Raw genomic sequence first — 27,240 nt, forward strand, 5'->3', positions numbered from 1 at the left:
AGTGACGTATATATATTGAATTATATAAATATAAAAACAAGAAATGTAATAATAAATAAATTAAAATTTTATGTGCGATCTAAACAGTAAAGGCAGTAAAGGTAATAAACCGTTGTATTGGATTATGGATGTTGTACTTGCACTTGCAGACAAAACGTCAGAAAATCCAAATGACATCAATACAGAATAGGAAATAATTGTTTCCTATTCTGTGCTATAAACCAGAAAACAATGATTTTTTTTAGATTTTATCAAAGAATACGGTGAGAGATATGTACTCTTTGATTTTATTAATAAAAAGAAATTTTGGAGACCAAAAAATGCACCATGACGTCATTGCCCATGGATATCTTGATTCGACTTAAATGACAACGACCTGTCGTTACCGTACAACTTTCAACTGTCAGTTGTATGTCATTCTAGGTGATGGTAAAGTTGAGAATTTTAGAAAATTAATAAAAATCTGTAATATTTTGTAAATTTATAGTTCTCCGTTAGAATCGAGAGTTGTAAATACTGTACACGCTTTTGTTATGTTATAATTACATGGTGAGTACGAAAAAAGTAACGATAGTTTTGATCACTACAAACAAAAGGTGAAAGACATTTGAAAATATGATTCTCATACTTTATATAAACAACTTTATTGGTTTTTCAGGAGATCTGGATCTTGTGAGGCATGTAATATATGTGTATGAATAGTAATTTTTATGTAATGTGTGCCCGTTGTCCAGTTTGAACATTTTTATTTTGACTGTGGTTAAAGTTATGCACCTCGCGTAATTCTATTGTAAGGCTTAAAGTTACAGACGTAAGTAGTTTTATTAACATTATAAGTTACTTTTCAAGAGATACTCTACACTCTGAACTATCATCTACTGCTTAAAGGCACTATTGAATGGCCTATATTATTATAGTTAAGGAAGCAAAGATTTGGTGCATAAATACATCATTTTTGTGTAATATGATATCTATATATTTGGTAATCATTTCAATTGATCTTTGATTAGCTTCTGTATATTATTCTTGTTATCATTTCTTGAATTTAATTTTTCATATTTCATGTATATGAATCATAAGTTAATGTTAATATCTAAGTTGACATAAATAGGGTCTATTCCAATCAATGATGCATCCTCTCCTTTAATCAGGTATTTCAATAATGTTATTTTAGCCTATCTTTAAAAATTACTTTTAAGGATTATAAATACACATTCTCTTTGCCTTTATGTTCTACATTTTCTAGTTTATCATCACCATTTTACCACCAACTTAAAATATCAGCACAGTGTCTGCTACTTTGTCTTAAAATTATTCAAATTGTTCACTTTATCTTTATATTCTTAATTATGAATTATTTTGATGATTCAATCAAAAATGTGTTTATTTAACTTTGTTTTGAATTATTCTCCTCCCTACTAGTGTTTTTGTTGTATATTTTATCTAAATATTAGTTTCAAGGCCGGTGAGGTAAACAAAAAAATGGTAAACCTCACTTATTTTTCTTATCTACTTTTCAAAATTGTATTGATATAGCAAAAATGCTACCAAAAGGTTTACTGTTTTTAACACCTTGACAGTCATTGTGTCAAATATATAAGCAAGTGTTGTGACATGTTGTGTAATATTCCATATGCATCTATAGATGTATTTTGTAGATGCACAACTTGTTATTTTATAAATGTCCTCTATAGATGTTGTGTCACATTACATCAATGCAGTGACGGCTCGTGAGTTTTACAATAGGGGAGGCTCTAACTAAAAAATCTAGACAAATCTGCACTAGGAAAAAAATGCACCAAAAAAAGTAATTTAAGGCTCTATTTGTTTTTGACCATTTTTATTTACATTTCACGTTACGGGGACCCTCCCTCTTACCGCATGCTTGCATTGATAACTGAGATGTAGAATAGCTTTTGTAACTAATAATAATATTATTGTTACTAAAGGAACGTTATAAAAACAGGATTAAATCTAAAATTAACGAAATTTTTTGAATTTTGAGTCATAATTACCCCACAACGATAGAAGTTCGTTGTAATTGCCGTGAATAATGGAATAATCATCACTTTCATCGTGTCTGCAAAAAGCTAATTCTTGCGAAGCCAAATATAGTGTTATATCGATAAGCCTTTTTAAATTCATCCTATTCTCCAAAACCTGATTATTGTAAGTAATTATGGCCTCTTTTTGAGCTGTATCTAAAGCAGTTACTATATTTTGTTTAGCAAAAAGTTTTAATTTACACAAAAAACTTTTTCCCTCTTAATAGACCCGGTTAACCAGTCCCATTTATTATACCAGTTAATATTAAATGCACGATTTTGACGATTACCTGAGGATTTAATAATAGTTAAATTTGGCTGTGGTTAAATGTGGCTAAGGTTTTAATAATATAAGCTTTATTATAATATACTTATATTAAAGTATTAAAATTATTCATTTATGTATTTTTTATATAAACAAACAACTGTACGTAAATTGTAAAAATACCTTACCAAGCCAATAAATAACAACACAAATAAAAATATATCAAATAGAAAAATTCACCAAACACTAATTAAAAGAAATAAACAAATATAAAAAAAATTTTTAGGAAACGCTTTTCTTTAGTTACGAGTGACTAAAATTAAAAAGATTATAAAAAATCAACTAAAAAGCAAAAAATAAAAAAAATTCAAACACATTCGTTAAAGAAAAGCGTGGGGCGAAAACCGTTTATTTGATGAAGATGCGCCCCACGCTTTTCTTTAACGAATATGTTTGAATTTTTTTTATTTTTTGCTTTTTAGTTGATTTTTTATAATATTTTTAATTTTAGTCACTCGTAACTAAAGAAAAGCGTTTCCTAAAATTTTTTTTTTATATTTTTTTATTTTTTACTTTTTAGTCTTACAGTTTTTAAACATTAAAATTTATCATGTTTATGTATAAAACATAACATGATTAACAAACATGAAAATTATTCGGAAGCGACAAAAAAATTTAATCTCTATTGTTTATTTATGAAGCATAATGTAAACAATTAACGTAAAAAGTGAAATTATGTATAGTTCATATAACTAGCTATAATCTCTAAAACTTTCAAGTTTCTTCATTGTAAAAAACAAGGGAATTTAAGCATTTTCCATTAAAATCGTGTTTTTTTATTTAAACAATTAATAAATATAAAAATTTTTTTATTGACTATTCGTGTATTGTTCCTGCAAATGCATATGTCTGCAAATTTTCATTCATTTTCATTGAAGAAAAGGCAGTCAAATTAACGTCTAAATATTTGACACAAACGATTGAACTAAAGAAAAGTGTTTAATAATAAATTACATACATTCTCCTTTTTTGTCAAATAATTTAATTAAAAAATTATTTTTGGACACCCTGTACAAATAATTATATAAATTTTTATATTACTGAATAAAGAATTGAATGACCTTTCAAATGAGTTATCGCATGTCCCCTATTCTCATTTAAAAAAATCATCGATTACGTCATCACACCCAGATGGATGACGTCACTAGTATGACATATATGCCAAAATATCGTAATTTAAAAATAAAAATTGACCTCTTTCGAGATTTTTCCTCAAAGTCGCCTTTTTACGAAATAACGAATTTATTCCTTTCATTTGCATCGTACTGTAGAAACAAATATATGAGTGTTCAAAATTTAAAACTTTATTGTTTATTTATGACGCATAACGTAAACAATTAACGTAAAAAGTAAAATTATGTATAGGTTATATCATTAGCTACAGTCCGTAAAAGTTTCAAGTTTCTACATTGTAAAAAACAAGTGAATTTAGGCCTTTTTCCATTAAAATGGTTTTTTTTTATTTAAACAATTAATAAACATAAACAAAAATTTTTTGTTGTCTATTCGTGTATTGTTCCCGCGAATGCATATGTCTGCAAATTTTCATTAATTTGCATGGAAGAAAAGGTAGTCAAATTAACATCCAAAGATTTGACGCAATCTATTGAACTAAATAAAAGCGTTTAATAAAATGATAAAAAAATCACACCAAGAAATACCCTGACTATTAACTTCCTTATAGAATATAAGTAAAACCACAAGTGAGCCTAATTCTGGTTTTGCCTCCCTTGGCATATATTTCTGGGTAGTTTGACGTGAAGCGATATAATATTACTTTTCTCTATCGAGTATTATTGTACGCATAGGAAACTATATCGCTGGTTTCGAGGCGTTTGTCGTAACTTAGAACACAACGGAGTCGAGTCTAGCTTCTACCTCCCTTGGTAGGGGGATATGAGGAGCTGCTCACAGCATACAGGTGGGCATATTGATGCATTCCAGAATGCGTTTAGTTACAAAGGTGTGCAATAATTTACACTTTCTATTAGTACGAGCGCTTGTTGTTTCTCGTGATTCAAAATAAACAAAACAGTGACATTTCATCAATAATTCTAGAAATATTATGTCCCAGATATGACATAAAATGTGTAAAAAAATTATGGGGAGGCTAAGCCTCCGTTGCCTCCTCTGACGAGCGCCACTGCATCAATGGAAATTAGACGTCTATAGATGTTCTGCCCGTCAATGTGTTAGTAAATAAAAATTGCAATTATTGAACTAAATATTATTCTAGTGGAAATAATGGATATCTCTTTTAATAAAATCCTTGTTTGTAAAAATAATAATGACATTAGCTTTCCAGAAATCATACAAACATTGTTGCTTAACTCAGTCGCTGCCGGTCACATGCTAGTGTCTGATAGGTTACTTCAGTCAGGTGCTGTTCATGTGCCAGCGAGTGATATGGTCACAAGTCAGGTGTCGTTCAACGGAATGGCTCCTAGCCGAGTTCCATACTCTTCAGTAGGCAGCGAATGGGTTAATACATTAATTATAAAAAAATTACAAAAAAAACATTTAATGTAAAAGATAAAGAACAGCAGATTTTGATTTACTTACTTTTAACTTAAATTAAGGTGTATTTCGTAATATTTTCATTAAATTTAAGAGGTCTCTAAAATTTAACTCTTAATGGTTGTCTTAAACTTTTTAATAACATTGACATTGTATAAAGACGTACCATATGCCATAGAGGACCTCTAAAAAACTTTTATTTAGAGGAATCCAAAAAGTTTTCAATTAAAAATGGCAATATGACATGTTGATTGTGGTTAAACTAGTTTTAGCATAGAAATTGACCAAAAACTGACTGTTGGAGGCCAAAAACTTTACAAAGAAGAAGAGATATTGAAAGTTTGGTGAAAAAAATATTTTGTGCTCTAAGAACCATGAAATCTCAATAAGAATTTTTAAGTTAGGAAAATAAAGATTATTTCGGTAACTTCATCAATACAGCACTCATGCTTGGTTGACTTAGAGTAGGGATGGGGAAACTTTTCTTCTGTGTGCCAATATTTACTAGAGAGATATATGGAGGGCCAAACTGTTGCCTTTTTTGGTTGTGTTGTTTTTTTCTTGACTTTTGTTGTCTTTTTGGAAACACACAGTAAAAAAGCAATTGTAGGAAACTTAATTAAAATTTTATGTTAGCTGTGAAGTAGAAGGTAGAGCAGAACTAGACGTTGTGGGGATATGTAACATGTGAAACTGTTTTTGTTTTTGCATGATTTTGTCATAATTCAGCTGCATTTGTGAGGCTGAAATTTTTAGTAATAAAAAAGTTGCTCATCTGATCTGACAGCCTATTACGAATACTATTTTTTCTTAGTTTCATTATTGAAAATGTTTGTTGGCACAAATAACTTGTACCAAACATAGCCATTATTTTTTTAGTGTGGGCAACTATATTTGGGCATTGTATCCTAGATATGGCCTTATAAAAGTTGCTTCAAATGGGAATTACAGTACGATAACCCTAGATGTCAGCGGTATTGTAGTCCAATAACCCAGCAGATCAGCAGTTTCAACATTTCCATATTACATACCTAATCAATTAATTATCTATAAATACTTGTAAAACTCATTTTTCTATCAATTGTAATTTATATTAACGAAAGTGCTGTTAGTTTGTTCGTTGTAACTCTTTTAAAAGGGCTTTTTTAAAAAGTACCTTCGGGAGTGACAACCCTTAATTTGGGTGTTGCATTGCATTATTTCAAATTGAAGGTTGGTGGGTGTTTCTTGGGCAGGAGAAATGATAACACAATTTTTCAATTTCTTTAAATAAAAATGTACACAAAATATTCTACACATAAAAAAAATTGGTGATAAAATGGTCAGTATCCCATGAATTTATATGTACAGCTGGTTCCAAAAAAAACTGATACGACTCTTAAAGCGTATTTTGTAGAAAATTGAGCAGTGTATTTTCTTCTTCTTCTTCTTTTTGTTTTTGGTCTTGCTGCAAGGCAATTACCAGCACGATTTATAGGCGATCTTGATGCAGTCTGGCTCTAAGCTATATCAAAATCTCTGACTATGTTCTTGTAAAAAGCTTTTGATGAGTTGTGATATAATGAATATGAGTTTAATTATACTTAGTTTATTATATTTTGAAGGATAAACTTATTATTTACATACTGTCACTGTCACTGCCAAATCTTAAAATTTGTCAGATAACTTCAACCTCAAAAAATGGCTGTTTGTTTGTTTATTTTATTATTTGTCTGTCATAATAAATATAATAATATAATGTCAGACCAATCATACACTGCTCAAAATGATCAATTTTAACTATTTAGAATGGGAAATAAGCCACTATATTATTAAAAAATGATTTTTATTAACGTTTCGACGCCCAAATCGGGTGTTTTTTTCAAATTTTCAACGGCACCCGATTTGGGCGTCGAAACGTTAATAAAAATCATTTTTTAATAATATTGTGGCTTATTTCCCATTCTAAATAGTTAAAATTGTAAAAATGCCACAAGAAAATAGCTTCAGATCAAAATGATCAAATCTTACTAAGAGTCGTATCAGTTTTTTTAGGAACCAGCTGTACCACAGTGCATAAACCTTCTTCTTTAAAAAAAGTCGTTTGTAATTTATGCCCATATTGAGGTACAGTAATGTATTTAACAAAAGCAATATGTCATACAATGTTATATCTTTCCTATATTGTTGTACGGAGTTGAGTTGTGGACTCTCACAGACGCCACCTGCAAGAAAATTAAGGCTTTTGAAATGTGGCTTTATCGTCAAATCCTGAAGATATCTTATACCGACCACATTACCAATGAGGGTGTTTTGCTGAGAATGCAAAAAGAAAAAGAGCTGTTAATCAAAATAAAAACAGCCAAAATCCAATACCTCGGTCACATCATGAGCAGCAGTGAAAGATATGGACTGCTGCAACTAATCTTGCAGGGAAAAGTAGAAAAAAAGCAAGGACCAGGAAGGTGAAGGATTTCCTGCCTGAAAAATGTATGTACGTGGTTCAACACAACCACTACCAATCTTTTTAGAGCAGCAGTGTGCAAAGTACAGATTGCCATGATGGTCGCCAACATCCGAAACGGATAGGCACTACAAGAAGAAGAAGAAGAATATGTCATAATCTTTTCACACAAATGTTTTGGATAATATTTTTAGTTAAAACTATTTATAAACCATCTCGATATCAATTTGTAGTCTAATAACTGATTTGCATTAATAAAATGCTAATTTAATTAGTCAATTTTTTCCTTGTTTAACTGGAATATGCTATAATAAACTACATTATGTATGTAGTAATTATGTTGATACACCACAGACTGGGATTAGATTAGTCACAATGGTAGTGAGGCCCAAAAATCGATGCTTTCAGCACATCAATGCCAATCTATATATATATTATAATGTAAAAACCATCACTAGTTAAATCGTATTTGAGCCGGTGAAGATGAAAGAGTTTGAGTGCAAAAATGTACAAAATATAATAGCGATCCAGATAGCTGAAACCAAAGAGTGTCTGACCATACGTAGCAGGCCTAAATAAAAAACGCAGCCTCGAAATAAAACAATGCATTAAGATAGCCAGAAGAGCTTATGCAGTATTATGATGGCAGTATTGTGCAACGGAAAACGGAATAGAAATTAGAACTAGAGTATTGAAATGCTACTTATTCTCTGTCTTTTTATATGGAGTTGAAGCCTGGACAATTACGGACACAACTGAAAATAACTTGCCAGCTTTGAGATGTGGCGTTATCGAAGAAACGATGAAAAAAGAAAAAGAAATACTCAACACTATGAAAGATGAGCTACTTTGGTCACACTCTAAGAAATGAAAATTATGAGCAGATGCGATTGGTTTACAAGGGAAAATGGAAAGGAAAAGAGGATCGGGAAGGCGACACACGTCCTGGTTGAAAAATTTAAAGCAGTGTAGTGGAAAAACAGCTATAGAACTTCTATATGTCTTCCTCGTTTTACGAGAGATGTCGCTGTTTTGTGTCTCAAAGGTAGAATCATTGCTTCGCGGTGGTTTCCCTTAAATCGGCAGGCTGTTGATATTTGGTTTAGAGTTGTGACTGCATAGCTCCACCGAGGACGCATGAGATGCAGATATAGCTGATGAGATGCATCTGGAGATGGTGGTCCAACTCTGGATCGAATTAAAACAGAAACTGCCTTTTTCTTTAACTATAGAACTCTTCAGAACCGCTACAGGCACCGTAAAATGGGCCATGATGATCGCCAATATCCTTAAAGTATGAGGCACATGAAGAAGATAAAGTGGAAAGTGATAAAAAAGTGATAATTTTTTCTACATTTATTTTACGCGTGTGCCTATTGAGAAAAAATTAATGTTAATTCAAGTGACTCGGCAGAAGCTAGAAGAAAGAAGTTTTACTAGATTCTTTTATTATTTGTAGTTTTTTTATTTTGTTTAAAATGTTAACGGTTCAACATAGTCCAAAAAGCCACTGCTCATCCGCTAGGAAAAATATTCTGATTCGGATTTTTTTCACAATATTATTCTTATTCTTATTCAAAAAGGACCCCTTTTAACAAATTTGCATGTTGCCAGGTCCAAAAGTGGGTCAAAAATTTTTTAAACGTTTTTTTTTTGTTTTTTTTCCTAAAATAATTTTTTTTGCACCGAAGTTTTTTTAGGTTTTCTGGATCATTCCAAACAGAAAAGTTCTTTATTAAAAATTTAAAAATTGTGATATCTGTCATTTTTAACCCCCGAAAACTATGTGAAAAACTGAAAATTTCAATGTTGCCAAGGCACAGATATTCTTTAAACATCGACTAATGAAATCCCGAAGAGATTTTTGCAATACAATATCGAAAACCCCGTTTTGTTTTTTAATTGCTAATCAAGGGGGCGCGGCACTATGTTCAACTGTTGCATGTATATGTAATCTGCGTAAATATATATGCGGAAAAATATTCTGATTCAATTTTTTTCACCATCTTGCTTGAAAAGGTCCCCTTTTAACAAATTTGCATGTTGCCAGGATCAAAAAGCAGTCAAAAAATTTTATAAACTTTTTTTTTGCTTTTTTCCTAAAACTAATTTTTTTGTATCGCACAAATTTTTTTTAGATTTTTTGGATCATTCCAAATAGAAAATATCTTAAGTGACTTTCCACTAAATGTGATAGTTTTCGAGATATAAACGATTGAAAATTTAAAAATTGCAAAATTGCAAAAACTATGTAAATGACCGAAAATTTTAATGTTACCAAGGTACGTAGATATTCTATGAACATCTATTGATGAAATCCTGATGACCTTTTTGTAATACAATATCGAAAACCCCTTTGTTTTTTAATTACTAATCAAGCGGGCGCAACACTATTAGTCCAGAAAGCCACTGCGCATCCGCTAGGAAAAATATTCTAATTCGGATTTTTTGCACAATCTTACTCAAAAAGGACTCCTTTTAACAAATTTGCATGTTGCCAGGACCAAAAGGTGGTCAAAAATTTTTTAAACGTTTTTTTTGTTTTTTTCCTAAAATTATTATTTTTGCATGGAAAAAAGTTTTTTTAGGTTTTTTGGATCATTCCAAACAAAAAAGATCTTTAGTAACTTTTCTCTAAAAATGATAGTTTTTGACATATAAGCGATTAAAAATTGAAAAATTGCGAAATCGGCCATTTTTAACCCTCAAAAACTATGTAAAAAACTGAAAATTTGAATGTTGCCAAGGTAAGTAGATATTCTTTAAACATCGATTGATGAAATCCCGAAGAGTGTTTTGCAATACAATATTCAAAACTCGTTTGTTTTTTAATTGCTAATCAAGTGTGCGCGACACTATTTTCCACCGACAGTATGGTGCAAATGAAAGGAATAAATTCGTTATTTCGTAAACTGGCGACTTTAAGGAAAAATCCCGAAACAGGTCGATTTTTATTTTTAAGTCGTGATATTGTGGCATATATGGTATACTAGTGACGTCATCCGTCTGGGCGTGATGACGTAATCGATGATTTTTTGAATGAGGATAGGGGTCGTGTGGTAGCTCATTTGAAAGGTTTTTTAATTCTCTATTCAGTAATGTAAACATTTACATAATTATTTATACAGGGTGTCCTTCTACTTCTTTTTTTGTCAAATAATTTAATTTAATAAAAATTTTTTGGACACCCTGTATAAATAGTTATGTAAATGTTGATATTACTGAATAGAGAATTGAAGAACCTTTTAAATGAACTAGCACATGACCCCTATTCTCATTTAAAAAAATCATCGATTACGTCATCACGTCCAGATGGATGACGTCACTAGTATACCATATATGCCACAATATCATAACTTAAAAATAAAAATCGACCTGTTTCGGGATTTTTTTTAAAGTCGCCGGTTTACGAAATAACGAATTTATTCCTTTCATTTGCACCATACTGTCGGTGGAAAATAGTGTCGCGCACACTTGATTAGCAATTAAAAAACAAACGAGTTCTGAATATTGTATTGCAAAAAACTCTTCGGGATTTCATCAATCGATGTTTAAAGAATATCTACCTATCTTGGCAATATCCAAATTTTCAGTTCTTCACATAGTTTTTGAGGGTTAAAAATTGCCGATTTCGCAATTTTTCAATTTTTAATCGCTTATATGTCAAAAACTATCATTTTTAGAGAAAAGTCACTAAAGTACTTTTCTGTTTGGAATGATCCAAAAAACCTAAAAAAACTTTTCTCCATGTAAAAAAAATAATTTTAGGATAAAAACAAAAAAAAAACGTTTAAAAAATTTTTGACCACCTTTTGGTCCTGGCAACATGCAAATTTGTTAAAAGGAGTCCTTTTTGAGTAAGATTGTGCAAAAAATCCGAATAAGAATATTTTTCCTAGCGGATGCGCAGAGGCTTTCTGGACTATATTTATTGTGTTGCATGTATGTGTAAACGGAAAATATTTTAAGTTTAAAAAAAAATTGTTTAAAAATTTTTGACCCATTTTTGACTCTGGCACAGTGGCGTGCGGTGACTTTTTCGAAAGGGGAAGCGATTCAATAAGGATATAAAAATATTTTCTTAAGGGTCGAGGGTCGAGCAACTTTCCACCTGATAATACTCTGATGCGCAGGGGCTCTCTATCAGCAAAGTACTTAATTATGTGAGACGTCCTGCGTACAAGGACTCACACACTAAATCCGTGACGCGTGAGGCACTCTATTCCCGCTATTTCTAGTGACTAGTGACCTATCATTGATCTGTATTGCTAGCTCGGGCCTTGAGTCCTCGCGCCGGGCTTGGTTTTCTAAAGAAGAATCATATTTAAAAAAAATATACTCCGAGGCATTTTCCACAACACACAACTTTCACTAAAATGACACTTATTTATACTCGAGGTCTATTCTCCTATCAACTTCTGATAATTGTTGAATGCAGTCTTTTTTAATGGATAATAGGGCTAACTTTCAAAGTCTGTCTTCGCTTGTTGAATTTCTTTTAAACTCTTAATTTGAAACTTTTAATGCATCTTAATACTGCAAAACTTCGTTCAACTGATGCACTTGTGGCTGGGATAGTTAGTAGTACTAATTCACACAACTTGACCACTTCACACAGCGACTTATTTAAACCAGTAGTTATAAAGAAATCCCAGATTTCTGGGTATTTCTTTATCATTCATGTCAGTTGTTTCATAAATGATACTTAACTGAGAATGCAAAGCTGGGATATCAAAAAATTTTCATTATTTAATCGTAATGACATAAATCCCTCTGTGGGAAATTTTGATGAATTATAATTAGAAATATTAAGATTATATATAATTCTACAAATTTTAAATCGTTAAAATTTTGAAAGCTAGAATTCATTTGTTGTAGAATATTATCAAAAGGTCTTTTTGTTTCCTCTGTTTTCTCTGTCTCCGAAATTATCAATCTTCATTATTTTTCTTTCATGTTCAAACCCCATATGTTCAGTTTTATCCCAAATATTTTTAAACTGCTCTCGTTTTTTTAATTATTGTATTAATAAAGTCATCAATTTGTCTTATACAAAATGCAATACCATTTGATTTCTGTAAAATGTCAAATAAAAGATCAGTAAAAGGAAATATCTCTGCAAAAAATTTAAATCGAAATATTCTTTAAGCGAATGTATGTAATACCTAAGCACCCCTTAGCAGCAGTAACAGTCGGAGCATCTCACTTTCGGGAAGGCGATACGACGAGCGCTTCCATGGCATACCAAAATTCGCGCGACTAGTGGCTGCGGTCATTGAACCCTGACCAATTTTAAAAGGGACAACTGCATGACAAGCGGCGATTTTGAGATGCGCTTCTGCCAGGAGTGGACCAAATAGTTGAATTGTGTGCATATTGAGTTCGTTCGTACGCGATTATTTTTTAATATTTTTCAATGCCTATTGGCTAGGTAATATGTAGATTATTTGGATTAGGGAAAAAATTTTATTAATAAATATTAATTAATAATATATTTTTTTTGTATCGACGAATAAATAGGGAAGCGGCGCTTCCCCCGCTTCCACGGACCGCACGCCTCTGCTCTGGCAACATGCAAATTTGTTAATAGGGAAACTTTTCAAGCAAGATTGTGAAAAAAAATTGAATTAGAATATTTTTTCGTACCCATATTTATGTATATTACATACAATGTTGTGTACATGCAACGGTTGAAAATAGTGTAACGACCGTTTGATTAGCAATCAAAAACAAAGGGGTTTTCGATATTGTATTGCAAAAACTCTTCGGGATTTCATCAATCGATGTTTAAATAATATCTACCTACCTTGGCAATATTGAAATTTGCAGTTTTTCACATAGTTTTTGAGGGTGAAAAATGGCTGATTTCGCAATTTTTAAATTTTTAATCGCTGATATGTCAAAAACTATCAACTTTAGAGAAAAGTCACCAAAGACCTTTTCTGTTTAAAATGATCCAAAAAAACTTTGTTCGATGCGAAAAAAATAATTTTAGGAACAAAACAAAAAAAAAACGTTTAAAAAATTTTTGACCGACTTTTGGATCTGGCAACATAGACCAATCAAGTTAGTAAAAAATAAGCCGTTTTTCGACATAATTGAAAAGACGAGGTTTGACAGTTGAAATGTGTAGTATGAGATATTACAAAAGGGCTACCATCTTAAGATTCATCAATTTTTTAGTGCAACAATTTTTAAATAAACAATCAAAACGTCAAACTTAGTTTTGTGCTCATAACTTAAAAACTTGTTTATTTAGAGATTTGACGTTCACAGGTAACTTTTTTAGAATAAAAAGATACATTAGTCCTGTCGCCAGGGGGGGTACAACGGCCTCCTTAATTCAGATGGACTTACCCAAGTTTTTTTTATATATTTTGACCCGCAGAATACGAATTTTTTGGGTAACAGTTGATCCGGATGTCGATAAGATTGTTATAGACAAAGAACTTGAGGAATTACATAACAGCGATTTCTCGCAAAACAAAACATCTTTTTGTATTTTTTGGGTCATTTTAAGCAAAAAATATTCCTATAAGTTTTTTCGTAGAATGCATAGTTTTCGAGATAACCGCGGTTGAACTTTCAAAAAATCGAAAAATTGTAATTTTTGAACCCGAATAACTTTTGATTAAAAAATAAAGTAGCAATTCTGCTTACCGCATTTAAAAGTTTAAGTCAAATTATATCGGTTTTGATTATTTGCATTGCTAGAAATTTATTATTTTATTGTTAAACAAAGCTATAAACACCTAGTATGTGAGTGATGTTTTCAATGATTTCTCATTTAAAATCGAACGAGTAGGTAGAGTAGCTACGAGTGCAAGCGAGGCAATTTCTACGTAGCATGCGTTAAAACGCATGTATTAGGCACGGGAAACCCTATGTGTTTATAGATTAGTTTAACAATAAAAAAATTAATTTTTAGCAATGCAAATAATCAAAACCGATATAATTTGACTTAAGCTTTCAAATGCGGTAAGCAGAATTGCTACTTTATTTTTTAATCAAACGTTATTCGGGTTAAAAAATTGCAATTTTTCGATTTTTTGAAAGTTTAACCGCGGTTATCTCGAAAACTATGCATTCTACGAAAAAACTTAAAGGAATATTTTTTGCTTAAAATGACCCAAAAAATACAAAAAGATGTTTTGTTTTGCGAGAAATCGCTGTTATGTAATTCCTCAAGTTCTTTGTCTATAACAATCTTATCGACATCCGGATCAACTGTTACCCAAAAAATTCGTATTCTACGGGTCAAAATATATAAAAAAAACTTGGGTAAGTCCATCTGAATTAAGGAGGCCGTTGTACCCCCCCTGGCGACAGGACTACATCGAATGAGATACGCTAAATGAAAATCGGTTAATAAACAAAAAAGTTATTGCAAAACAGACGACAAAATCATTGTTTTTTAATATTGTTAATAACAATTTTATTGTTTATTAAAATATGTTTAAATATACCTAAACTTGAGGGCATTATGGTGTTTGAATGGTGTGCAAAAAATGGTCCAGATCTGTTTAATAGTTTTCACAAAATTGAAATTGTCTATAAATTTTTTTGAAAAACGAGCTAATTTCTGAGGCTGGTCCAGTTAATATAGCTGAATGTATCTGAATAATCCGGAGCTTATTTCCTTCGTTAAGATGTATACTAACAGCCTATGAAAAAAAAAGTAAAAAAAATTACATATACGTTCACAAAATTATTTGTTAATAAATAGCAGTTTTTAAGCTTATAAACAATTACAATAATTTCGTAGAAATTAGATCAAATTAAATGGCAATAAAAAATACGGAAAGCTGGTTAAAATACACAACTTCTAAAAAAAAATTTTAGGTCGTACGACCCTTGGGGTCTGAGATAGCCCCTTTTTTTGAAAAAATCACTGTTACGTTAATTAACAACACTAAGATCTGAAATTAACCAATATTTTATAAGAAAAGTCAGAGTTTTTAACAAAGTTTTTAGCAAGAAAAAATGTTAAAAATTGTTTAAACAGTAGTGTTATAAACAAAAAGTATTTTGCGTTCCGACTAAAGTAAAAAATAGCGGGCGTAGTCGACTGACTGAATAGTGCACGCGGTTGACGACCGGCAGCAACTCCTAAAATTACGTTATACCGACCACAAAAATCAACTTGAAAGTGAATAACAAATTTTCGTCATTCCTTATGTTTTTAAGGTCTCCGAATCCGAATATGCAGTTTATTTTTTTCTAGAATTAGTGGAACATGTTCAAAAATCAAATTTTATGCCAAAATGCGATAAATCAATTTTGACGATTTTTCAATTTTAACTCACTGTATTTTTGCTCGCTGTAAACATTTCCTTTTGAAATTTTACTGTGCTATCTTTGAAGCATTTAGATAACAATGAGATTTGTCCAAAATGATTAAACACATTAAAAGAGAAGTTGTTAATTTTTAAACATTTTATCGTCACATTTCGTTAGTTTCATGCTTACTTAAAAAAGTTGAGTGACAAACTTTTAAGTTTATAATTTTAACTAACACAGAAATAAAATATAATTCATGAAGAAGTTTTCCAAAAAAATTTAATTTAAAATATGCAATAGGAAAAATGTTATGTGACTTTATAGACGAGGGGCACACTGGCACACCCCAAAAAAAGCTTATTTTTCGATATACTGATACTAATTTTGGTAATACTTTATATTTTTGATGGTGCTGAAAACAAAAATTAGGGTTGTTTTGAAAAAATGCCCCTTTTTTTTTGAAAAAATCACTGTTACGTTAATTAACAACACTAAGATCTGAAATTAACCAATATTTTATAAGAAAAGTCAAAGTTTTTAACAAAGTTTTTAGCAAGAAATAATGTTAAAAATTGTTAAAACGGTAGTGTTATAAACAAAAAGTATTTTGCGTTGCGACTAAAGTAAAAAAAAATAATGTGCTTAGCCGAATGAGAATAAATTCGCGGACTACCATTCGCTAGCGCTAGACCGGTGCAGCCCATTTTTAACATTGACAGTATACCGGATTTGAAGCTTAATATTATATTTATATATTTTGGTAGAAACTTGCATTTTATGAATATTATTATCTTGCACATTTATTTAGTAAAATTATATTTTAAATAAATAAATTTGAAAAATGACAATAAAAAGGCCACTTAAAAAAGGTTTATACATCCCATTAGCTGCTTTGTTTTGGATAATTTTGCAATGAAAATAAGATTAACATTATTATTTTAATGTACCATAGATAAAAAAAATAGTAAACTTAGTACAGTAGAACCCGATTGGTAGGTATAGGCCATTTTTTATTCTCTATTTTGAATCCGTGTGTAGTCCAGGCTGTATCGTCGACCCTGTTAGGTAAATTATTCCGATTCTTATTTTTTGCACAAACTTACTCAAAAAAAAGTTCCTTATAACAAATCCAAAGGGTACCAAGAGGGTTTCACCCCTATTCAGCGGTCCCCATAAGCGCGGTCCCCGATTGAGCGGTCTCAATACAGCGGTCCCCGTTTCAGCGGTACCCCGATTCAGCGGTGCCCGATTTAGCGGTCCCCATAAACGCGGTCCCCAATAGAGCGGTCTCAATAAGAAAATAATAATATGACAATGATAAGTAATTAGTTTTATTGTAGGATATTATTTTAACCTATTCTTGGTGTGGTGTGGACTAACTGGACTAATCAATAATTGTGTTCGCATATGGAAACCGTGAAATAAAGTTAACGCTGTGGCATTTTTTTTGCCTTTTTACATTTTGTCACTCTAACTATAAACAGCAGTTTTAAGTGCAACAAACCGGTGTAATATTAGGAACTTTAAAAATGGGGCGTAGAAAAAGCTCTTTTTGAGTAGTGGTTGTAAAAAAAATGGATTTTACTCACTGTCTTTTTGGTGCGGAAAATGTGATTTTCCGCATGCTAGTACAAAAAATATTTTTTTTTACTTCTAACAAATTGATTTGATAAACCCGCTCTCCCTCTTTCGATAGGTACCCGCAGAATCATCCTAAGTAAATTGGTACATGTAGAATAATGTTATAAATATTTAGCCTCTAGGATAAACTTTTACAATTTTACAAAAACTATTACATGAATTAATCTAAAAATTTTTTTGCAAATTATTTACTATATTACCCTACTTTTTATGCAATTGCAAAGCTATATATAGGGTGATTTTGGGACAATTTATTGTTTATTTTATAAAATTCATTTTTTATTGTTAAAACTACTGTCCCCAAGAGGGTCCTGTTTTTACTCATTTTCCTGAACAATGCCTCTCAAACGGCATGCTGCAGAACCAAACGCCGCTGAAACGGGTCGGTGGAATCGAGAACCGCCGAAACGAGGACTGCTGAAATGGGTACCGCTGAACCGGGGACTGCTGAAAAGGGTCGGTGGAATCGAGAACCGCTGAAACGGGGACTATTTAAATGGGGTCTTACCACCAAGAGCTACCGCGGCCGGAAAAAATGTTTAAACAATTTTATCATTAGTTTTCTGTTAACTTATAAAAGTTGGGTGACAAACTGTTTAGTTTATAATTTTAATCAACGCAGCATTAAAACATAGGTCCTGAAGAAGTTTTCTGGAAAATTTCAAGTCAAAATATGCAACAGAAAAAAAAGTTACGCGACCTTATAGACGAGTGGTACTCCCCAAAAAAAAACGCTCATTTCTCGAAAATTTTTTGGAAAACTTCTTCATGAATTATATTTTATTTCTGTGTTAGTTAAAATTATAAACTAAAAAGTTTGTCACTCAACTTTTTTAAGTAAGCATGAAACTAACGAAATCTGACGACAAAATGTTTAAAAATTAACAACTTCTCTTTTAATGTGTTTAATCATTTTGGACAAATCTCATTGTTATCTAAATGCTTCATTGATAACACAGTAAAATTTTCAAAAGGAAATATTCACAGCGACCAAAAATACAGTGAGTTAAAACTAAAAAATCATCAAAATTGATTTATCGCATTTTGGCATAAAATTTGATTTTTGAACATGTTCCACTAATTCTAGAAAAAAATAAACTCCATATTCGGATTCGGAGACCTTAAAAACATAAGGAATGACGAAAATTTGTTATTCACTTTAAAGTTGATTTTTATGGTCGGTATAACGTAATTTTAGGAGTTGCTGCCGGTCGCAAACCGCGCCCACTATTCAGTCAGTCGACTACGCCCGCTATTTTTTACTTTGGTCGGAACGCAAAATACTTTTTGTTTATTACACTACTGTTTAAACAATTTTTAACATTTTTTCTTGCTAAAAACTTTGTTAAAAACTTTGACTTTTCTTATAAAATATTGGTTAATTTCAGATCTTAGTGTTGTTAATTAACGTAACAGTGATTTTTTCAAAAAAAGGGGCTATCTCAGACCCCAAGGGTCGTACGACCTAAAATTTTTTTTTACAAGTTGTGTATTTTAACCAGCTTTCCGTATTTTTTATTGCCATTTAATTTGATCTAATTTCTACGAAATTATTGTAATTGTTTATAAGCTTAAAAACTGCTATTTATTAACAAATAATTTTGTGTACGTATATGTAATTTTTTTTTACTTTTTTTTTTCATACGCTGTTAGTATACATCTTAACGAAGGAAATGAGCCCCGGATTATTGAGATACATTCAGCCCTATTAACTGGACCAGCCTCAGAAATTAGCTCGTTTTTCAAAAAATTTTATAAACAAATTCAATTTTGCGAAAACTATTTAACAGATCTGGACCATTTTTTGCACACCATTCAAACACCATAATGCCCTCAATTTTAGTTATATTAAAACATATTCTAATAAACAATAGAATTGTTATTAACAATATTCAGAAACAGTGATTTTGTCTTCGTTTTGCAATAACTTTTTTGTTTATTAACCGATTTTCATTTAGCGTATCTCATTCGATGTATCTTTTTTTTCTGAAAAATTTATCTGTGGACGTCAAATTTCTAAATAAACAAGTTTTTAAGTTATGAGCAAAAAACTAAGTTTGACGTTTTCATTGTTTATTTAAAAAATGTTCCACTAAAAAATTGATGAATCCCAAGATGGTAGTCTTTTTGTAATATCTCATACTACACATTTCAACTGTCAAACCTCGTCTTTTCCGTTATGTCTAGAAAAAACCTAACTTGATTGGCCTAACATGCAAATTTGTTAAAAGTGATCATTTTTGAGTAAGATTGTGCAAATAATCCGAATCAGAATATTTTTCCTAGCGGATGAGCAGTGACTTTTTGGACTAACATTGAGTTGAATAATTATAAACAATAAAAAAATATATAATTTAATGTTTTAATATTTAGCTATTTCCATTAGACCGGAATAAAAGAAGATTTTGGATTTTTCGGGAGTAAAAGATAAAACGGCGCGAGGCGGTAGGTTTAAAACTTGCGTAGAAAATGAAACATATCTGTTTATGTCACTAAGTGCTGGACAATAATACAATAATGCTGCTAATATTATGAGTCTGTGGGAACCAAATTCACATTAAAGAAAAATATCTTAATGCATTGTTATGTAATGCATTATACAGAACCATTTTAGAATTCATATTATACACTGGGGAAGCCACTTATGGAATAAAATTATTGTGTCATTATTTCAAAAAATTATAAAAAGCACTGAGACCCGTCAATGTTTAAATATAAATGTATGCTGTCTAAACATCAATTTAAATGTACAAGGTAATTCACGCAAATCTGGTATAGTCCATCATATTTATTTTTAATGAAACGCCCTGTATAATTTTTAAAAGTTCTTTAGCAACCCGTCTCAACGAACTATATCATGTAGGGTCTGTTTAGTCCACAGTACATCGTCCTTTTTGGAAGATGATTGCCAAAGTCTTTAAAATGCTCTTAACTGCTTCGTTTGAGCGAGTCTACCACTTTGTAAAAATTTTTAGAGTGCATGTTGGACGCGTTTCCGCGTCCCGCGTTATTAACATATTTACTTTGTCGAACTAACGGAACGTGGCTGTAAATTTGTCGGACAAGAGGTCGATAATCTTTATTAACCCTGCTGTCCTGTTCGGGTCTATTTGACCCAAATAATAATTAATTTCTTATTTTACAAATTATTACGCGGCGTAACGATTTAGTGTTTCGTGACTTTATTACCTAATATGAGGCCTTTCAATTGCATATGAGATAAACAATCATTTTCCTGATTTTTTTGATAAAAATGAAATTGTTACGTAGGGTACGTTCGGGTCAATATGACCCGCGTATTTAGACCGGTAAAATTACCTGTGTATGTGTGTTTAGTTGGCAGTATTCTATATTGGCAGTACCTGTGTGTTTGTCAGCCAAATACGTCTGTAAATAAAAACAGGTTTCTGCAAGCTAGAGCTTGTAAAATAAACTGTAGTATAGCTGGACGATGTTGCAAACCAAATTATAAATATGACCAACATATGGCCAGACAGCATGTCTTTGGAACCAATTGGAAAGACATGAATAAAGTTGGTTTCCAAGCATACATTGGTCTTTTATTTTTAGCTCGAGTTTATCAGTCCCATGGTGAATCAACTAAAAGTTTGTGGAATGAAGAAACGGGTCGTAGTATATTTCAATCAACAATGTCGCTTGATATATTGACAAAAATTTGCAAGTAATGTGTTTGGAAAACAAGACTACTAGAGAGGATAGGAGACGTTTTGATAAACTTGCTGCAATACGTGAAATTTATGAAACATAGTTAGAAAATGTACCAACATTTTTTAACCCTGATGAAAATGTTACCGTCAAGAAGCAACTAGTTGCCTTTTGAGACCGCTCTCCCTTCAAATGGTACATTCCAAGCAACCAACGAAATATGGCACAAAAGTTTAGGTTTTATGTAATTATAAACAGTAAAACTTCTTATGCTCTAAAATTGCACAGCTATACTGGAATGCGTGTGATGTGTGACTTGAGTAGTGATTTGAAAAGCCACCATATTACGTGTAATAACTTTTTTACATCGTAAAATTTTGGACAATTTCTTCTAAGTCAAAGTAGGTACAATGCCGGGGATTATAAGTAAGTAAAATAAACCGGAGCTTTCAGCAAAAATCGCGAATAAAGAAGTTCATAGCTTGTCTTTTTTGCTTCACGCAAGATACTACTGTTGTTGACAATATTCTTAAAAATAATAAAAATGTTGTTCTTATGAGTACTTTGCATCATGAATCGATGCATCATGCATAACTTTCATCAAGTGAAAAAGCCCCAAATTATTTTAGATTACAATTTCAATAAGGGAGCAGTGGATACTCTAGATTAGCTTGTTTGCATGTATACATATGAGAAGAGATAAATCGCTGGCCAATGATTGTTTTTTATAATCTGCTGGACATTTCTGCTTACAACGCTTTCGTGTTATGGGCATCAATAAATATCCAATGGAATACCGATAAACTGGCAAAACGGCGAATTTTTCTTGAGGAATTGGGAAAAACTAATGAAACAAGTCATCATTTCCAGAAAAAATATACCAATAACTAAAGGCTCTCACGAACTGGTAAAAAGGACACGAGCAGAAACAAGTAGACAGGACGGAAATGCTAGTGAACCGTCTATGGGCAATCTAACTCCGCCTGCTAAACGAGCACGCTTTAAACTTGCACTAAAAACGATAACAATACTAATTATTATGTTGTATATATCATAAACATATTTGTAAAATCCATTCTTTTTATTACTGTCCCAGTTGTAAACTGAATTAAATTTTTGTAGATATTTGTTACTAGGCTTTTTTGAAAGAAAAAAAATACCTTTTTATTTTTGTTAATAAGGTTTAATTTACATTAACAACATAATGTTTGTTTAACTAACCATAATTTCTTGCTAATAAAGTTTTATTTATCACCATTAGCTTATTTTATTTCGATTAAGGAGTGTAAACCATAGTTGGGTCATATTGACCCGAACAGTATATTTGTGTAGTTGACTCGAACGGGACAGCAGGGTTAATTAAATATAAGTACTTTAAATTGAAAATTTAAAAGTTTTGTAATAACAATATCGTAGAGTCCAACACCCGGAATGTGTCACTCTAGCGCGGTTGTTTGTTATTACAAAATTCTTAATTTTCAAAAAAAATATTTAAAAAAATTTTTATATTAGTTTTACTCCTATAGAGTAACTAGGTCCATTTTCCGTTGAAACTTTACCAAGCTGTAGACGGGGTTGTGAATTTCAACTTTTTAGAATTCCCTCTTGTCTTCACTGCAGCATCCATCTGGCTTGCAATTTTTAGAAGCCATGGAGGTTGTCACCAGGAAAATGGTCCAATAAGCTTTTCAGTTAAAAATCTTTTAAAAGTATTTAATTTTACAAATATTTTTATTAGGTTGAAAAACTTAGACTTTCTTAATTTCAAACCGACAACGTAAATATGTTAGTGACGCGGGACGCGGAAACGCGTCCAACCTGCACTCTAAAATTTTTCAGAAAGTGGTAGACTCGCTCAAACGAAACAGTAAAAACCATTTTTAAGACTTTTGTGATCATGTTCCAAAAAGGATGATGTAGGTACTGTGGATTAATTGTTATGAGTAATGAATAATAAAAGGGCGAAATTTTTAAATTATACAGTGTGAAAACCATTTATGGAATAAAAAATAATAAAAAACGCTGAGACCAGTCAACTTTTAAATTCAAGCGTGCTCTTTCTAAACATAACTTAAATGTACAGGATGATTCACAAGTTTAGCGTTTTTTTTCTTTATTTGTATTGAGCAGCTATTCAACATAAATAATTAACATTACATTAAAATCCGCTTTATTTACCATCCAATCTCTCCACTTCAGGTCATTTATTGTTTACATATAGTATAAATCTCATTCTATTACACCAAATTAAACTTTCACCTTTAAATTTAACAATCGATGACGTCAAGCTTCTAACCATGACTTATACCGATCTTATTTCCAACAAACCTAGTTTTTTCTGGATTAGAGAGTTGCTATTTAGACTTTACAATAGATTCTCAACTTATTTTCTAAACATTTTTAATTATATTTTCAATCAGCTTTTACCTACCTTTACATTTTATTAAAATCCAAAAAATTAAAACTACACTTTTTGAAGTTCGTAACCAAAAATTGACTTTACCTTGTCTTGTCATGTCACTCTTTGTCATTCCTTTTCATTTTACATCAGTTGGTCTGTGCTAATTCAAATGGCAAGTACCTAGTTTTTTCGAGCAGGGAAGCATGTTGCTCTTTAGGCACATACATATTTTAATCTAGTAACATCGACTTGTAGTCATAATATTTTATCATAAGGTACAATGTAAGCCATATATTTTGAAGTTACCACCTTCATTGGTGTGCTAGTTACCTTTGCGGAATGTAAGTATTCTCCACATAATTTTCTCATTAACAGTCACAATTTTAACCTTTTTGCCTTAATCTAACGTGGAAATACTTCATTCCAGGCACTGAAGATGTTCTGTTCAGAACGAAAACGTTTTGCAATCCATGTGGATGACTTTTAGAAGTTTTAAATAAACTATTTTATACCAAAATACAATTTGAAGTTTTTACTTCTGTATAGGTTTTATAAATAATAGTCTTTAAGGTACCAAGGGTATTATAAGGATAATAACGCTTGAGTTATATAGGGTGCTTAATGTATGCTGATGATGTCGTGTTAGTAGGAAATAGTGAAAGAGACTTGGAACAAAAACTGGAACAGTGGAGAAAAGCTCTGGAGGAAAAAGGTTTAAAACTTAGTAGGACAAAAACAGAGTATTTGGAATGTTCATTTAAAGATGGAGCTACTACAAATAAAATGGTATCTTTGGATGGTGAAATGATTGTGAAAAGCAATAGTTTTAAGTACCTAGGATCGGTATTACAGAGTAATGGAGAAATAGATGGAGATGCATGCAGTAGAATTAGGGCTGGATGGATGAAGTGGAAAGAAGCGAGTGGTGTGTTGTATGACAGAAAAATTCCAATGAAGCTGAAGGGAAAATTCTATAAAACAGCCATAAGACCGGCTATGATGTACGGAACTGAATGTTGGGCAGTGAAAAAGAAAGAGGAACAACGAATGCATGTGGCGGAAATGAGAATGCTTAGATGGATGAGTGGAGTGACAAAGAAGGATAAAATTAGAAATGAGTATATTAGGGGAAGTCTAGGTGTGGCACCAATTGATGCCAAAATGAGAGAGAATAGGTTAAGATGGTTTGGTCATGTTCAACGTCGAGACGTTAATCTCCCAATACGAAGAATAGCTGAAGTGCAGATTCCTGGAAGGAGTAGGAGAGGAAGACCAAAGAAGACCTGGGGGAGACGATAAGACAGGACATGTTGGTAAAGGGGATTAACACTGATATGACCCAAGATAGAATTGTGTGGAGAAATGCAATTAGGGAAGCCGACCCCGCATAGGGATAAGGCAAAGAGAATGATGATGAACGCTTGAGTTATATACGTTGACCGAAAGCGTTATTATCTATAATACTCGTGGTGCCTTCAACGTTTAATGTCTGACTAAATTCTTCTTTATGTGCAAAAAATTTGAATGAATTTTGCATTAATTAGTTTTCAAATAAGTACATTTAGCAGCAATAGTCGTAACGTAATTGTGGTATCCATAGTTTTTCGTAGGTTTTTATTTGTAAACTTGACAGTATTTAACTAGTTATTTAAATTTAACGCCCTAGGGCAATATATCATATTTAGCTGACTTCGAAATCATTATTTGTCAAATAATATACCAGTCGGACATTATAGTTATTTATGGAACGAAGTCAGTAAAGTGACTCTTTGTCAACGAGTCTGATATTACGAGAAGAGCGAGCTAGGCGAGTAACAGATGAGTTCGATAAAGAGTCTTTACTGACGTGGTGCATACAAAATTTTATCGCCAACATAATTTGATATTGGTTTTAACACTTACTTGCAATTTACAATTCTTAAATTCTAGACATAATAATAATTTCATGACAGTAATGACAGATAACTTTTTCAAGATGACCGCTTTCGATTTTAATCGATAGTTGTCAATATTGAATAATTACTAACTCGGTAAAGTAAAATACCAGCTTTTCGAATATGTAAAAATATTTTTTGTAGGGATAATATTTTTTACATGAATATAATTACAAAATACTACAGAATTTCACTTTCTGACGTAAATTTAATTGATAATATCGCAAATTTTGTACAATATTTTTAATAAATAAAGTTAAATAAATGTTAAGTTAATTCAAACAATTAATCGATTACTGCCATCGACCATTTTACATTCAATCTCGATTAATTTGATTAATAATCGCGGCAGGTAAAGTAAAATTCTTCTTTCAGTACAATAAAGTGTTACTTTCCTGCCGCAAATGAGGGCAAATGAGTACAATAATGAATTACTTTAGTGACGGTTGACGATAAATAATATTAGCTAAATCCAAAACATTTTACAGATCCATTCCAGATAACTAGGGGCTAAAACACAGAGAGATCCGACCCTAAGCATTTAAAGTTTTGTTTAAGCACTAAAGAGGGGAATCACAGTAATGGGTCTACAGAATATCAGGAAGATAAAAGGGTCAGTGTTATGCTTCAGGCGCCTTTTTTACGCCTGGTTTTACTCATTGTACTCCCATTTTATTCAGATTGAGCCGATCCGGGGCTCCGGATACTTTATTAAATGCCTCTTTTTTTTTAGCCTGGGCAGCAATCGAGATCGGAACTTACTCGTAACAGTCAAAACACTATCGTGGGTTACATCCGATGCTAGAAATGATATTACCGACCTATAATATTTGTTAAAGATTTTTTTGTTATTCTCTTAGAACTAATTTTTTTTACTTCTATACATTAATTTTAGTTAACTTTAACCACAGTCTCTTTGTGTTTGTCCACAGTGTGACGATATATCCTCGAATTCAAAGGAAATGTCTAGTAAGAGCTCCCTAAGTAACAATACATCTGTTTTAAAGCAGTTCGATCTGGATCAAATATGGGGAGATCTACATGCTGGCATCCAGCAAGTCTACAATCGAGAAACGATGCATAAATCACGTTACATACAGCTCTATACACACGTCTATAATTATTGCACTTCCGTTCATCAACAGAACAATGGACGAGCTTCGGCAAATGCAAATACAAAGGGTAAAAAGAATCAGATCGGAGGAGGTGCCCAACTAGTTGGATTAGAACTTTATAAGAGACTGAGAGACTTTCTTAGGAACTATCTTGTGACTTTACTCAGTGTAAGTATCTACGTTATTATACAGGGTGAGTGGGGAGGAATGTGCCAAACTTCAAGACTGTATTATAATATACGTAAAAATAATCAGAAATAACTCATATGTTGTTATTCGATTTTCATTTTGTTTCCGAGATATGGGGTGTTAAAATTTTTATTGCAAACTGACGATTTATTTATTGCTCTAAAACCGGTTGATGGCAAATGAAATTTGCTGGTTTTTAAGACATAGTTGTTGCGCATATTTTGACACACAATTAAGAATTTTATATTCACCATTGGCGCGCGTAGGGGTAATAGTCTGAAATTTTTTAAAGAAAAAAAAATAGTACGCCACTGAGATATTTCAAATTAAAAATTGTTTTTGAATTCCCTGTTCAATTTCTGACAAACAATATATCTTCATGTTTGTTCATACGATGCTTCGTTTTCATGCAAAAAATAAAATATCTTAACGCTACAACGTATTCAGAATAAGTTTCTACACATTCATACAGAAACTTAGTCGAAAACTTTGAAAGCGTTATTATGTTTTATTTTTTGCATGAAAACGAAGCATTGCATGAAAAAAGGTAAGATAGATTTTTTGTCAAAAATTGAACGAGGAATTCAAGAAAGATTTTTAATTTGAAATATTTCAGTGGCGTACCATTTTTATCTTTAAAAATTACAGACTATTATCCATATGCGCGCCAATGGTAAATATAAA

At 31.6% G+C, this 27,240-nt stretch overlaps 1 protein-coding gene across 2 annotated transcripts in view; it reads left to right on the forward strand.

Annotated features, from left to right (window-relative positions):
- The first annotated feature begins 375 nt into the window (after nucleotides 1–375).
- The window catches only part of LOC114333632 (cullin-1), a 92,527-nt gene continuing 65,662 nt past the window's right edge, over nucleotides 376–27,240 (forward strand). The window contains exons 1-3 of one of the 2 annotated variants that reach the window (XM_028283562.1): nucleotides 391–549; nucleotides 659–811; nucleotides 26,185–26,535. In XM_028283562.1, coding sequence (XP_028139363.1) covers nucleotides 26,215–26,535 — 321 coding nt within the window. In that variant the 5' untranslated portion in view covers nucleotides 391–549; nucleotides 659–811; nucleotides 26,185–26,214. Of the gene's footprint in view, nucleotides 550–658; nucleotides 812–26,184; nucleotides 26,536–27,240 lie in introns of both variants that reach the window. The other variant, XM_028283561.2, reaches the window with a different exon arrangement.

Source organism: Diabrotica virgifera, chromosome 6 (assembly GCF_917563875.1).
Source record: "Diabrotica virgifera virgifera chromosome 6, PGI_DIABVI_V3a".
In the NCBI taxonomy this organism is placed as follows: domain Eukaryota; kingdom Metazoa; phylum Arthropoda; class Insecta; order Coleoptera; family Chrysomelidae; genus Diabrotica; species Diabrotica virgifera.